The 13388-nt window shown below is 41.0% G+C and overlaps 1 protein-coding gene and 1 pseudogene across 1 annotated transcript; both read left to right on the top strand.

Annotated features, from left to right (window-relative positions):
• Positions 1-808: 808 nt before the first annotated feature.
• On the top strand, positions 809-6200 carry LOC139539088 (ELL-associated factor 2-like). The gene is made up of 6 exons (XM_071341831.1): positions 809-1022; positions 1433-1527; positions 1649-1785; positions 2584-2753; positions 3991-4254; positions 4498-6200. Exons 1-6 carry the CDS (start codon positions 920-922, stop codon positions 4545-4547), a joined length of 819 nt encoding a protein of 272 aa, XP_071197932.1. The 5' UTR covers positions 809-919; the 3' UTR covers positions 4548-6200.
• Positions 6201-9765: 3565 nt separating this feature from the next.
• LOC139539104 (sterol 26-hydroxylase, mitochondrial-like) lies at positions 9766-13388 on the top strand (annotated as a pseudogene).

The raw sequence follows: 13388 nt of genomic DNA, 5'->3' as shown, positions 1-13388 counted from the left end.
AATCTTCATATTCTCTTTCTCTAAACTTACATCCTCTACTCTAGCCTACTGTTTGAAGGGGTTACATATGGCTTGGCTTGTACAGATACAGCAAAAGTAGAGACACAGCAGGCATTGAAGGATTAGGATTCAGTTTAGGAAAGGAAAAGAGCTTATTTCCCCAGATTTAGGGGGAAGAGCCCTGTAAACTCAGCTAGTCCATTACCATAGCGGGTTTTTAGACACTAGCAAACAACTGTTACTAATTCATTACTTAGACCACCTGCTCAGTGTATTGGCCTACTAGGCTACTGTATCAAGATGTCTCTCATTGTCTTGAGAATACCTTATTCTATTTTCATTCAGCAATGCAAACATAGGCCTAATGCTGTTATGTAAAAAAAAAAATATATATATATATATATAAATGGCAGGGTTGGTAGATTCTTAAAAATGAAAAAAAGAATGACATACTGGCCAGGGCTATATGTTGGTTTTAATATAGGCTAGCGTAATGAAAAGCTCTAACCAAGAATTGATCATGTTGTTTGGCTGCCTGTGTTTGGCTACTTAGAGGCTCATCGCTCATTTGGAGCCGGCCATAGACGCTCTGTTCTGTGTGACGTTGTCATATAGAAGCTCCATGAATATAAAACACTCGTACAGTTATGACGAAGAAATTCTCAGCACGGTTATTTAAGCAAACCATGCCATGTGACATGAGCTCTGAAGCAACGTCCGCCTGAAATTCTCCAAATGTTGATTGACAGGTATTTACACGAATCAAAAAAAGCAACTAGATCAATGTCTGATCAATCACAACGAAGGAAGGGCAGAACTTAGCTCTAGAAGTGAGTTGGCTCGTTCTGTGGTAGATGGTATCGAATGGACGTGGAAAGTTTACTGTTATTAACATATGATTGAAAACTTTGATTAGAATATGAATGGAACAACATACTCACACTTTGACAGTCAAGAACATGTTTTGAAATTAGGCGAAACATTTGAGAAACAACCCAAAGGTGCTTACCACACGGTGCGATGTAAGTGGCATTTTGATCATACTTGCTAGCTAGCTAACTTGCTAACGTATGCCAATGGATAGCTAGTTAGTTAAAACCCCAAAATATTAGTTTTAAATGAAATAGCTAACTTGTTTGTCTAAATCGCTGTCACTTTATTAACAGTGATCCACCTTTAAACATTTATCACATTTTCGTACTTTTGATTGGGCTTTTGGTTCGCATCACTTGCTGCTGGTATGCAGTTTGTTAGCAACAATAGTGGCCTTGTGGCACCATCTGTAGGTGAACAGTGGCGACTGAAACTTCATTCTGTCAGAACTAACCAAACCAAGAGTGTTTTTGTGTGGAGTCTACAGTCTGCTTGTATAATGTTGCTGTGTAATTCAGTAGTTTGGAACTTATACTGTTCTCTTATCTCTTTGATTCAGATGACTTCAAACCAGCCTCCATTGACACCTCCTGTGAGGGAGAACTGGAGGTGGGAAAGGGAGAACAAGTTACCATCACATTGCCCAATCTGGAGGTAAGAATTAAGCATTATCATGTATTTTACAGGTGATTATTGAAAAGTGCACATTTTGATTGTTTTCCCCCCTTTTACTCTTGATATCCAGAAATGAACATATTTCCTTGATTTTCCCCAGGGATCCACTGCCCCTGTAACAGTCTTCAAAGGATCCAAGAGGCCTTATATGAAGGAATGTATTCTCATTGTAAACCATGATACAGGAGAGTACCGTCTGGAGAAACTCAACAGCAACATTGCAGTCAAGAAGACCAGGTGGGTGGACAGACTAGGGTCGACTTGTGTTTATTTGGGCACACTGTAGCAAAACATTAGTGCAATGGAAAATTATCATTTCTTAATGGACAGTAACTCTGTTTCAAACTGCATCCTTCTGTTTCCTTGGTTACCTGGGCTGTCCAGATTCACTTGTCATTCAGATTTTTATTACTACACCCACCCGCAGCACGCGCTCCAGCAGGTGTATCTCACTGATCATCCCTAAAGCTAAAACCTCATTTGGACGCCTTTCCTTCCAGTTCTCTGCTGCCTGCGACTGGAACGAATTGCAAAAATCTCTGAAGTTGGAGACTTTTATCTCCCTCAACAACTTTAAAAATCTGCTATCCGAGCAGCTAACCGATCGCTGCAGCTGTACATAGTCCATCTGTAAACTACCCACCCAATTTACCTACCTCACCCCCCATACTGCTTTTATTTATTTACTTTTCTGCTCTTTTGCACACCAGTATCTCTTCTTGCACATGATCATCTGATGATTTATCACTCCAGTGTTAATCTGCTAAATTGTAATTATTCGATTTATTGCCTACCTCATGCCTTTTGCACACATTGTATATAGATTCTCTTTTTTTCTACCATGTTATTGACTTGTTTATTGTTTACTCCATGTGTAACTCTGTGTTGTCTGTTCACACTGCTATGCTTTATCTTGGCCAGGTCGCAGTTGCAAATGAGAACTTGTTCTCAACTAGCCTACCTGGTTAAATAAAGGTGAAATAAAAAAAAAATGTAGTTAGGAGCTATAAACTGTGTGTGTGTGTGTGTTGTCAGGGCTGAAGGCAGCAGTAAGATCCAGTCTCGTATAGAGCAGCAGACCAGTCGTCTGAGCCAGCAGATGAAGCCTAGTGTTAGCAGCAGCAGCAAAACCCCAGCAGGCTCCAAGAGCTCTCCTCCCAAAGAGAAGATGTCCCCTGCCTCCCCCATGGATGACATTGAGAGAGGTATGTAGACCATCAGTAATGCACAGGGCTCTAAATTAACTTTAATTGGTAGCACTGGTGCTCACAACTAGAGGGCTACATTCCCGCGGGACTTGCGGGTCCGGACAGAGATCAATGTGGCGCGGTCGTCACTTTTTCATGCTACGGTTGGGAGTGGGCGGTCAAACAGATGAAAGCATTTTGTTGTCCCACAGATTATTTGGAAATGGTTGTCTTTCTGCTTTGTATGCGTTAGCCTACCTATTGTATTAAAAGCACATCTTTATTGCGTTTATTGCGTCACAATTTGCTGCTTCAAGTGTCGTAGCCTACCTCTCCTCTCCTAGTTGGGTGTGCGAGGTCAAGTGTGCCTAGTATACATTATGTGTGGTCTCAATGAAATAGAGTAGGCTGCCTTTGTGGGCGGGGAGCGTGATGAATAAAGCAGTCCTGCACAGACCTCTACTCCCAACTTAAAGTTAGGAGCACCACATTAAATGTAGGAACACCAGAAAATAAGATACAGCCTATATTATATCTGGCTACTGTTGAAGCACATGTTGTGCCCTAGAAACTAATATGTAACACTGTAAAGACAAAAATTCACTATTTTCCTATTGAGATGCATTACATTGAAAATTGTACACGGTCTCTTTAAAAACGTCAGGTTTGTGATGAAGACATCTGTCATTCTTTCATTGCTATGATCATTGATCTCCTGAAGAAGCTATCCCTTTTCCTTTCTTTCTGTGCCCCCAAATATTTGGTAACATTTGGGGGCACAGATGTGGGTAATATGGGTCAGGTCTTTTGACCTGGTTGGGCTAGAAGCAAGTTGTTTTCGCTGTAGTAATGGTGCAACCACGCTAGTGAATCTGCATTCGCTTTTTTCTCCAGGGCACTTGGAAACAAATTAGTTGCACTTTAGAGCCCTGGTATAGTGTCACGTGTAATAGCTGTCCTAATCTCAAACCATCTAGATTGTAGTGCATGGTCATATAAATACCCAGGCCTGATCTAGATTGTAGTCCATGGTCATATAAATACCCAGGCCTGATCTAGATTGTAGTCCATGGTCATATAAATACCCAGGCCTGATCTAGATTGTAGTCCATGGTCATATAAATGGAACAATTACTTTTTGTAAATCCTCTTGGATTGTGTTGTGATTCAAGGTCAGAGGTGACGTAAGTCACTGTTTTTGTGTCTGTCCGCATGTGTCGGTGTGTCTTCCTGTCTGTGTGTCCGTGCGCACCAGAGCTAATGGCGGAGGCGAAGGTCATGGACCAGATGAGTAGTGGGGACTCGTCCTCAGACTCCCACAGCTCCTCCTCCAGTAGTGGGGACAGCTCCAGCAGTAGTGATTCTGAGGACGAGTCCCGGCACCCGCCTCCCCCCGGCCCCTCTGGGGGTCCCCTCACAGCGCCACCACCCCACCAGGGCATGCCCATCCTCACCACCGTTACCACCACCACCATCTCCTCACCACCTCGGGGTGGAGGACACCTCATGAGTACGCTAAGTAAGTTCATTCATTCCGTTTTATTTTTTATTTCTGTCTCCCTCCCTCTCCTCAGTATTTAGGATATAGTTTGAATACTTCAATGTTAAATCGAACAATTTTATATTTGCATTGCTAGATCAGAATTTCTATTTGCATTGCTGTGGATATAGGCTATACTGTACTAGTTAGACCTATGCCAAACTCCATAAGGCTAGAATTGTGACATGGTTTTATGATGTTCGTACTTCCCCTTTTTTACAGAGAATGACCTGCAGTTAAGTGAGTCTGGCAGTGAAAGTGACGATGACTGACCAGTGAGAGACCACTGATTGATTCTGTGGCGTGTCAGAGAGGTCCATCTGTGGACAGCTGGATGGCCATCCTTTAGGGTCACAACAGGAGTGGGATGAGACTAGGGAATATGGATGTGATCTTCTTAATGCCAAATAAGACCAAACCCCTACACCTTTTGGAAGCAACACCCCTCACCATCCCACCAGCATTTCAGTTGAATGTGTCTTAATAGTTCTATCAATAGTCTGTTGTCGATATCTGTTAGTGCCTTTTTGAAAGAAATGGGCCAATAGCTGTGATCAATTCTCTTATCTACACATTTGATCTGGATTATTTTCACTGTTCATTTTAGGTAGTAGTTACTCTACTAGTTTTAGTGTTACTACTAGTTGGCCAAAGGGAACTGGAAACCATACTGCTGAATTGAACAGAGGAGGTATTTCTGTTATCAAGGATCAGCCACATCAATATCAGAATGGATTCCCCTGCATTCACCCATAGCATCAGTGTTTCATTAGTTCGCCTTTAGACTGTGACTACTGTGAAAGATTTACTCTTAAAGTAAGGGGATAGGTTGAAGCAGTCTTATCATGTTGCTTTATTAGGAATTATCTTAAAATGTTACTTTGTTGTTTAATATATGGCCTAGCAACTTATCAAGTCTGAGGGGTATTTGAGAAAACTAGTGCACTACTTGAAGTGGATTGATTTAGCCTAGTGTGGGGTAAACGTAACTTAAAGATTTTGCTCAGTGATGCTACGTAATGTATTTGAAAGATTACTTGGCTTTGTTGCTTTAAACCTGCAATACTTGAATCTGATTTATGATTATATTTTACATATTTACTCAGAAAAACCAACAGCTTAATATATTCTATGGGTGTCAGAGCAATGGGAGTGCATGTATGCTCCTATAGCCTGATGCCAGGGAGAGTCTTACAGCCCTGCCTTTAGAACTGCCATTCCAATGACTACTATCCCTTCTGTTATGGTTACTGAAATGAATCTCAAAAGTATTTCCTTGATTCCTTGCATCCTTGATTCATCGATTCTTTCTCAAAATGCATTGGAGGAGAAGGTCTGAGGGGAGGAGGTAGTTGGATCTTCTCTTCCAATGTGTTTTAAAAACATTTTCTTTTTAAAGAGGCGATTCATCAAGGAATTAATGAGACGCGTGATGAATCCAGGAAATGCTTTTGAGACATATCCCAGGTCATATCTCATATCCCAGTGCTGCACCCTCTCTCTAAAGTATTATGTTAGAACATTAGGTCCGTCCCAATAATCTCCTTTCTCCCGAGGTGTGCACCTGTTCATGGATTTGAATGGAAATGACTGGCATATGGATACTCTTTCTAGCCCATGCCTACACCAATCCAATGCTTTTATATTTGTGGTGAACGAGTGCACACTTTAGGAGAAAGTCGAGATAATTGGGATTGTATCAACCATGGCCTGTCTAATAACAAACTCGGGCAACTGGGAAAGAAGGGAAGAGGGAGTGAGGAAAACAGCCTTTAATTCTGCCTGGGTAAATAAATAAGAATGTGGTTATAATAGTATGTTTTGGCAGTTGAAAGGATGGTGGATTCAGTAGGTGGACATGAATAATTAACTATTTTGAATATGCATTTCTCTGTAGATAAATAAAATGTTTAATTGTTTGTCAATGTATAGTCATGTATTTTTATTTCAATCCTGTTATATAAAAAATTACTTAATTGTACACTTTGCACTGTTCTACAAATCAATATGGGGGGGAAAAAACAACTGTTATGCTAATGTAATGCAAAACCTGTATGCAAAGGAAAATTGTAACCTAGCTGAATATATTGATAAAAGTAATCTTGTCCTAGAGAGATTTACAAAACTCCATGCCAGGGTAAGCCTACACGAAACACAGTCCTTATTTTAATTGTTTCTAAAATCCCCTATGGGAAAAATGAAAGGTGGAAAAATTATAGGAACCATTTGCCAGTTTGACCGCTAGGATTTATGGGTATTATTACATCTCCACTGTGGGGCTCTGAGACTTGGATTTAAAAGGAATAGTGCGGAGACTGGTGCAAAACATGAGGTGGAAGGAAACTTTATTTTGCCCATGTTTACACCAATTCAAGGCTTTTTAGATGTAGTAGTACATGTAATCTGGAATATAGGCCTATAGTACATGCACAGATAGAACAATGAGACAGATATTTCACCGGATGTATAAATGTGAACCATCCACTTGGCGTTTTCACTCACTACCAAATATGGTAGTAAGAAGAAACCCACTGGCCGACAGTGGGAGAAGATGGAACGAGATGGATTTTGGCCGACAATCTGGACATTTTCTCGTTGATTAAACATTTGATCTCAATACAGTTTCCTGTTCCCAAAACTATAATCTGTTATGGACAGAGTGGACTACGTTCTGTAAACTTTATCCTCTGCAAAAGTTTTTTTTTAAATCGCGTTGTTTAGGAGTGCAAAGGTGAATTGAGTTATTACACACGAGCACTTCACAGAGTAGCCGTTCCCTAACGAAAATATTCAGATGTATACTAGAACGTGCCAATAGGATCTCGCTAGCCCGTGTTTGGCTCTGCCCTTCTCCTTGCTTGTTCTGCCCACTATGACTCATTTGTTCCCATTGGAAACGACAGGTTGTGGAATATATTGGTTTAGTTATAAAAATATTTGGTACATGTCTTAGTTTGAGAAAAATCGGATTTTACGTGTTCATTTAAACCATTGTAAATCCACTCCACAGTGGCCTGTCAATTTAAAACTTGTAATCTCTATCATGGAAACACCTAAAATGAACAAAACTGAATTTGGTATTGATATAAAAAAAAAAAAAAGGTAACTTAACTCATTCTTTGCATATGTAAAGCTAATGCTCAAAATCATCTGCAATCATCTTCCTCTTGAACCATACTCCAGATTTTTTCCCAGAATCTTGGGTCTTCTGAGATCTGTTTTGTTTGAGGCATGGTTCACATCAGGCAATGCTTCTTGTGAATAGCAAACTCAAATTTTATGAGTGTATTTTTTAATAGGGCAGGGCATCTCTATCCAACATCTCCAATCTCGTCTCATTGATTGGACTCCAGGTTAGCTGACTCCTGACTCCAATTAGCTTTTGGAGAAGTCATTAGCTTAGGGGTTCACATACATTTTCCAACCTACACTGAATGTTTAAATGATGTATTCAATATAGACAAGAAAAATACAATAAGTTGTGCGTTATTAGTTTAAGCACAATGTGTTTGTCCATTGTTGTGACTTAGATCAAGATCAGATCAAATGTTATGACAACTGTATGCAGAAATACAGGTCTTTCCAAAGGGTTCACATACATTTTCTTGCCACTGTATATTCAACACCTTATGGAACAGCAGGGACTGAAACACAAACATTGGCACATGCATACACACACATGGATTTAGTACTGTAGATATGTGGTAGTGGTGGAGTAGAGTCCTGAGGACAGTGTGTTGTGAAATCTGTGAATGTATTGTAATGTTTTTTTTAAATTGAAGAAACTGCCTTAACTTTTCTGGATCCAGGAAGAGTAGCTACTGCTTTGGCAGCAGCTAATGGGGATCCATAATAAATACAAATACAATGTTGCGTGACAAAATTGAGGCTATGATTAAGAAGTTGGAGATCTTTTGTCTGCCTTAACAAGGACAATACACAGGTTTTTCCATCATTGTATGATTTGTGTGCAAATGAACTCAAGCTTACTGACAATGTCAAATGTGATAGGTGCTTCGCTATGAGTGAGCTGGGTGCGCAATTACGCAGGTACTTTCCCGAAACGGATGACGCAAACAACTGGATTCGTTATCCCTTTCATGCCCTGCCTCTAGTCCACTTACCGATATCTGAACAAGAGAGCCTCATCAAAATTGCAAGACGCGGTTCAGTGAAAATTGAATTTAATCAGAAGCCACTGACAGATTTCTGGATAGGTGTTACAAATCCCTTTGGCCTGACAGTCTAGGGGGGGGGGGGTGGTAATGGGACCCGTAACATAACTCATGCAAAGTGTAATAGTGACAAAGTAACGGTGAGAACGAAATAACCACGACAACTTAAATTTACCGTCAAACTCAGGGTTTATTAGCAAACACACGGTAATGGGGGCGGCAGGAAAAGGGGCTGAGCTGGACCCAAGGAAAGAAACAAATATCCCAAAACACCACTAAGTTAGACTAGCCTATTTCAACAATAGCTAACTAACTAACCAAAAATACAGTGGGTGGCCCGCCCAGTTCTAACTAGTGTATTTAACAAAGTTTACCTACAGGTAATGTATGCCCATGGGCATCTTATCTTGGTTACCCCCTTTTCCCACCATCAAACAAACACTCACACCATAACCAAAACAATACTCACAGGTGGGGACAAAGTGACATGTATCCTAAACCACACAAGAGGTCTACAAACATATGGCATGTACAGAGAGATTGCTCTAGACAAAGAGATCAAGCTCCAGAGAAAACAACTGACAGGGTTTTTAAACCAAGGGAAAGGGAATGTGATTGGGTAGCAGAAAAGGAGCAGGTGTCTTCTGATTAGCGACTGATTGATGACTGATTGGGGAATGATGATGGTCACCTGTGAGTAGGGGAGAAGGAGAGAAAAGAAATACACACATGATACACACAGAATACTTGTATCCGTAACAATAGGGCTGCGTTCAGAGTTTCTTGTCTTGGCAAATCGCACTGTTAAGACACTGATGCCCTTTGCAACCACATACCTATGTGAGAGTTGATTCTCGGCCCTCACTAGCATGAAAACTAAATACAGGCACAGACTTATGTGTGGAAAATGATTTAAGACTGAGACTCGCTCCAATACAACCCAACATTGCAGAGTTATGAGCATCCTTTCAAGCATACCCTTCTCATTAACCTGTGGTGAGTTATTCACAATTTTTGATGAACAAATAATTTTTTTATGTATGATGGCTAAATAAAAAGCAAAATTATTGATTATGATTATATTATTATTTGTACCCTGGTCCTATAAGAGCTCTTTGTCACTTCCCATGAGTTGGGTTGTGACAAAAACTCACATTCATTCTTATGTTTAATAAATGTATCGTATAATGTGTGTGTGGCAGGCTTACAATAATAGCAAAAAACAACATTTGAGAGTGTGCTGACCCTGGTGCTAGAGAGGGTACGCAGCTATAGGTTGAATGTTTGAAGGGGTACAGGAATATAAAAAGCTTTGGAACCACTGTGTTAAAGCAACGGTTCTCAACAAAAACTAAAATATGCACCCCTTTGGGTCCCCAGGACCAGGGTTGAGAACCATTGTGTTAGAGCAAAGACCTTAAAGTAATTGCACAGTGATCTTTATCCATGGTAGTTGATTAGATAAAGAATTGTATAGCAAGTGACTGATCGCTTGAATTCCCTTACAGACAGAGAGATGGGTCATGTGTGAGAGTATTCAAGGTCAGTCTGTTCATCGGTCAAGGGCAACAGTGACGAATGATGATCAAACGATGTCACCCTATAATATGATGTCACCCTGACTAACTGTTAAACACTGTATGAGAGCCGGCATCTTATTACATCCTCCTACGTATGTCATCCTCCTCTTGATATAGTCTTAAAGAAACAGACAAGATATTCATAGGTTATTACTGTGTTAACTTCTCATTAAATACCTGGTCATTTCACTACCAACATTTCGCCCTTCAAGGGTCAATAAAGGATCAATCGAATCTATCTACGGTCAAATAAAGTGCTACTGCTGTTTTCCTCTCTGTCTGCAGCGATCTGCTCAGTGTTGTTTAAGACCCGTATGGGCTGTCTGAATGAGGAGGTTCCTGAAGAGACTCAGAAGTTCATCGTCTCAGTAGGAGAGATGTTCCGCCTCTCCCCAATCATCATTCTCTTCCCCAAGTCCACCTGGCCCTACCTCCCCTTCTGGAAACATTTTGTGGCTGTCTGGGATCACCTCTTCAAAGTTGGTGAGTGAATGAATTAAATAGTGAGTGAGAGAGAGAGAGTGAGTAAATGAGTGGGTGAGTGAGTGAATGAATGAACAAGTGAGTGAGGGAGTGAGAGAACAAGTGAGTGAATGAGAGGGCGAGTGAGTGAGTCAATGAGTGAATTTGTGAGTGAATGACTGAATAAGTGAGACATTTGTATGGCATCACATGCTCTATCATGTACACTTAGAAAAAAGGGTTCCAAAATGGTTCTTCGGCTGTCACCATAGGAGAACCCTTTTTGGTTCCAGGTAGAACTCTTTTGGGTTGCATGTAGAAACCTCTGTTAAATGGGTTTTAGATGGAACCCAAAAGGGTTCTACTTGGAACCAAAAAGGATTCTTCTAAGGGTACAGCCGAAGAACTGTTTTCGGTTCTAGATAGCACCTTTTTTCAAAGAGTGTATAATAAAGATTGAAAAGGTAGACTGCTGTTAAGATATTTTATCAAGGTTTAAGATAAATGATTAAGTAATTCTACCCGGAAACTTAACCATTAGGATTAGAGGTTATGTAGCATGGACAAGGAGTAATTAAAAATGATAACCATTGGGGAAGAAAGGAATGTATGTGTGTGCCGAAAGAAAACAAAGAGGAGCCTTAACCTATGTTTGAACCGACCCAGCTATAACTCTATGGAGATAAAATAAGACAGCGAGAGCCCCTCCAGGTTTTCTGTATCTGGGGGGGACTGGAACTGTCAGCTGAGTGGTAATAAACTGTGGTGAGACTTCAGGGGATAATCCAAATATAGTGTGTATGTATGTGCGTTAGTTTAAGAGAAGGGATAAAAAGAACGGTTTTGTATATGCACGGCAGAGCTCTCTAAATAAACATTCCTGACAATTGTAGCTGGGCCTCCGCTGATTCATTTCAACCAGTTTCTTACAAACTCTGGGTTTCAGGCTGAGTAATTAATTCAATTTAGTATTATGTACAACTGAGAACAAAATTCTCTTAACAACTGCACAATAAAATTTCACATAACATTACACATTATCACATACCCATGAACTCAAGTAACCTCTACTGTAAACTTGTGAATGAGGAGGATGTAGGATATTTTGAGGGCACTCACGCTCTCACTCGTTTCACATATGAAAATGATGCAATGTGTTTAAGTTGTTGATGATATGTTATGTGACATCATGTTTCTCATGCGCATGAGACTCGAAATTGAGCTCAGGTGCATCCTGTTTCCATTGATCATCCTTGATGTTTCTACAACTTGATTGGAGTACACCTGTGGTAAATTTAATTGATTGGACATGATTTGGAAAGGCACACACCTGTCTATATAAGGTCTCACAGTTGAAAGTGCAAGTCAGTGCAAAAACCAAGCCATGAGGTTGAAGGAATTTTCTACAGAGCTCCCAGACAAGGTTGTTTTGAGGCACAGATCTGGGGAAGGGTACCAAAATATTTCTGCAGCATTTATTGTCCCCAAGAACACAGTGGCCTCCATCATTCTTAAATGGAAGAAATCTGGAACCACCAAGACTCTTCCTAGAGCTGGCTGCCCGGCCAAACTGAGCAATCGGGGGAGTAGGGCCTTGGTCAGGGAGGCAGCGCAAGTGGGGACACTTCAGGCTGAGGTATGAGTTTCACACACAGGCAGCTGGTGGCACCTTAATTGGGGAGGACAGGCTCATAGTACTGGCTGGAATGGAATACATGGAATGGTATCGACAAATCAAACATGTGTCCGAAACCATTCAATTTACTCCATTCCAGCTATTATGAGCCATCCTCCCATCACCAGCCTCCTGTGGTTTCACAGATCCCCATCTGCTACACAAGGAATTGAGAAAAGACCTGAGATTCACCCGAAGCATCTATATTGTGCTGGTTACTATAACCTCTGTCCCCATACAGCGGAGGAGCAGGTGCTTCAGAAGATGGAGGAGAACAAGCAGAAGGTTCGTCTGGGCCAGCCGGTGGAGGGAGAGTACCTCACACCTCCTGGTCAGTGAACAGATGTCTGTCACTGAGATACTGGGGTCCATCACTGAGCTACTGCTGGCTGGGGTCGATACGGTGAGGTGTGTGTTTTATGTAGCGCTGTTTCACAGTAGGGTGTGACAGGGTGGCAACAGTAGTGGAGAAAGGGGTGAAGGCCTGGTGGGGGACATGTTTTTTTTGTTGTTATTTTAGATTGTGAACATTTTCAACATAACCACATTAGCTACCTACGTCAAAGACAGTCAGAGTAAGCACCATAACAGTATCAGTACCATTGTCTCATTGGTGCCCGCCTCCCTAATCAGACCATAAAAATATAATTACTGGTCAATTAACGTAATACTAATATTATTAGCCTACAACCTATTCCTATTGTAATTGTATTTCTATGCTGCAGACATCCAACACCATCTCGTGGTCTCTGTACCACATGGCCCTGGAGCCAGAGATCCAGGAGAAGCTGTACCAGGAAGTGATCAGTGTCTGCCCGGGGGACAAGGTGCTTACTAGTGATGACATCACTAGAATGCCCTGGCTCAAGGCTGTTGTCAGGGAGACACTACAATAAGTTGTCAGTCATCTGTCATTCTGTAAATTCACTCATTATAAAATTCATAATGGGTTATGTATTGTTACATGCAGTATATGTCAATGTGCCTATAATTTATTCTTAATTAGTCAAATGGAGCCAATCCTTTCCTCTCTACCCCTTGTGACTTTCTCCTATACTCTCTCCAGGATGTACCCAGGAGTACCAGGAAACGCCCGCATCAATGTGGAAAATGGCATAGTTGTGGGCGACCACCTCTTCCCCAAAAATGTGACTTACTCTTCTACCATCTTGTACTGTTGGAAATGTTTGCTATTGGTGAACTAAAGTACTTTTATTTTCA

The sequence above is a fragment of the Salvelinus alpinus genome, chromosome 14, assembly GCF_045679555.1.
Source record: "Salvelinus alpinus chromosome 14, SLU_Salpinus.1, whole genome shotgun sequence".
NCBI lineage: Eukaryota > Metazoa > Chordata > Actinopteri > Salmoniformes > Salmonidae > Salvelinus > Salvelinus alpinus.
This window is presented reverse-complemented; position numbering and strand designations above follow the sequence as displayed.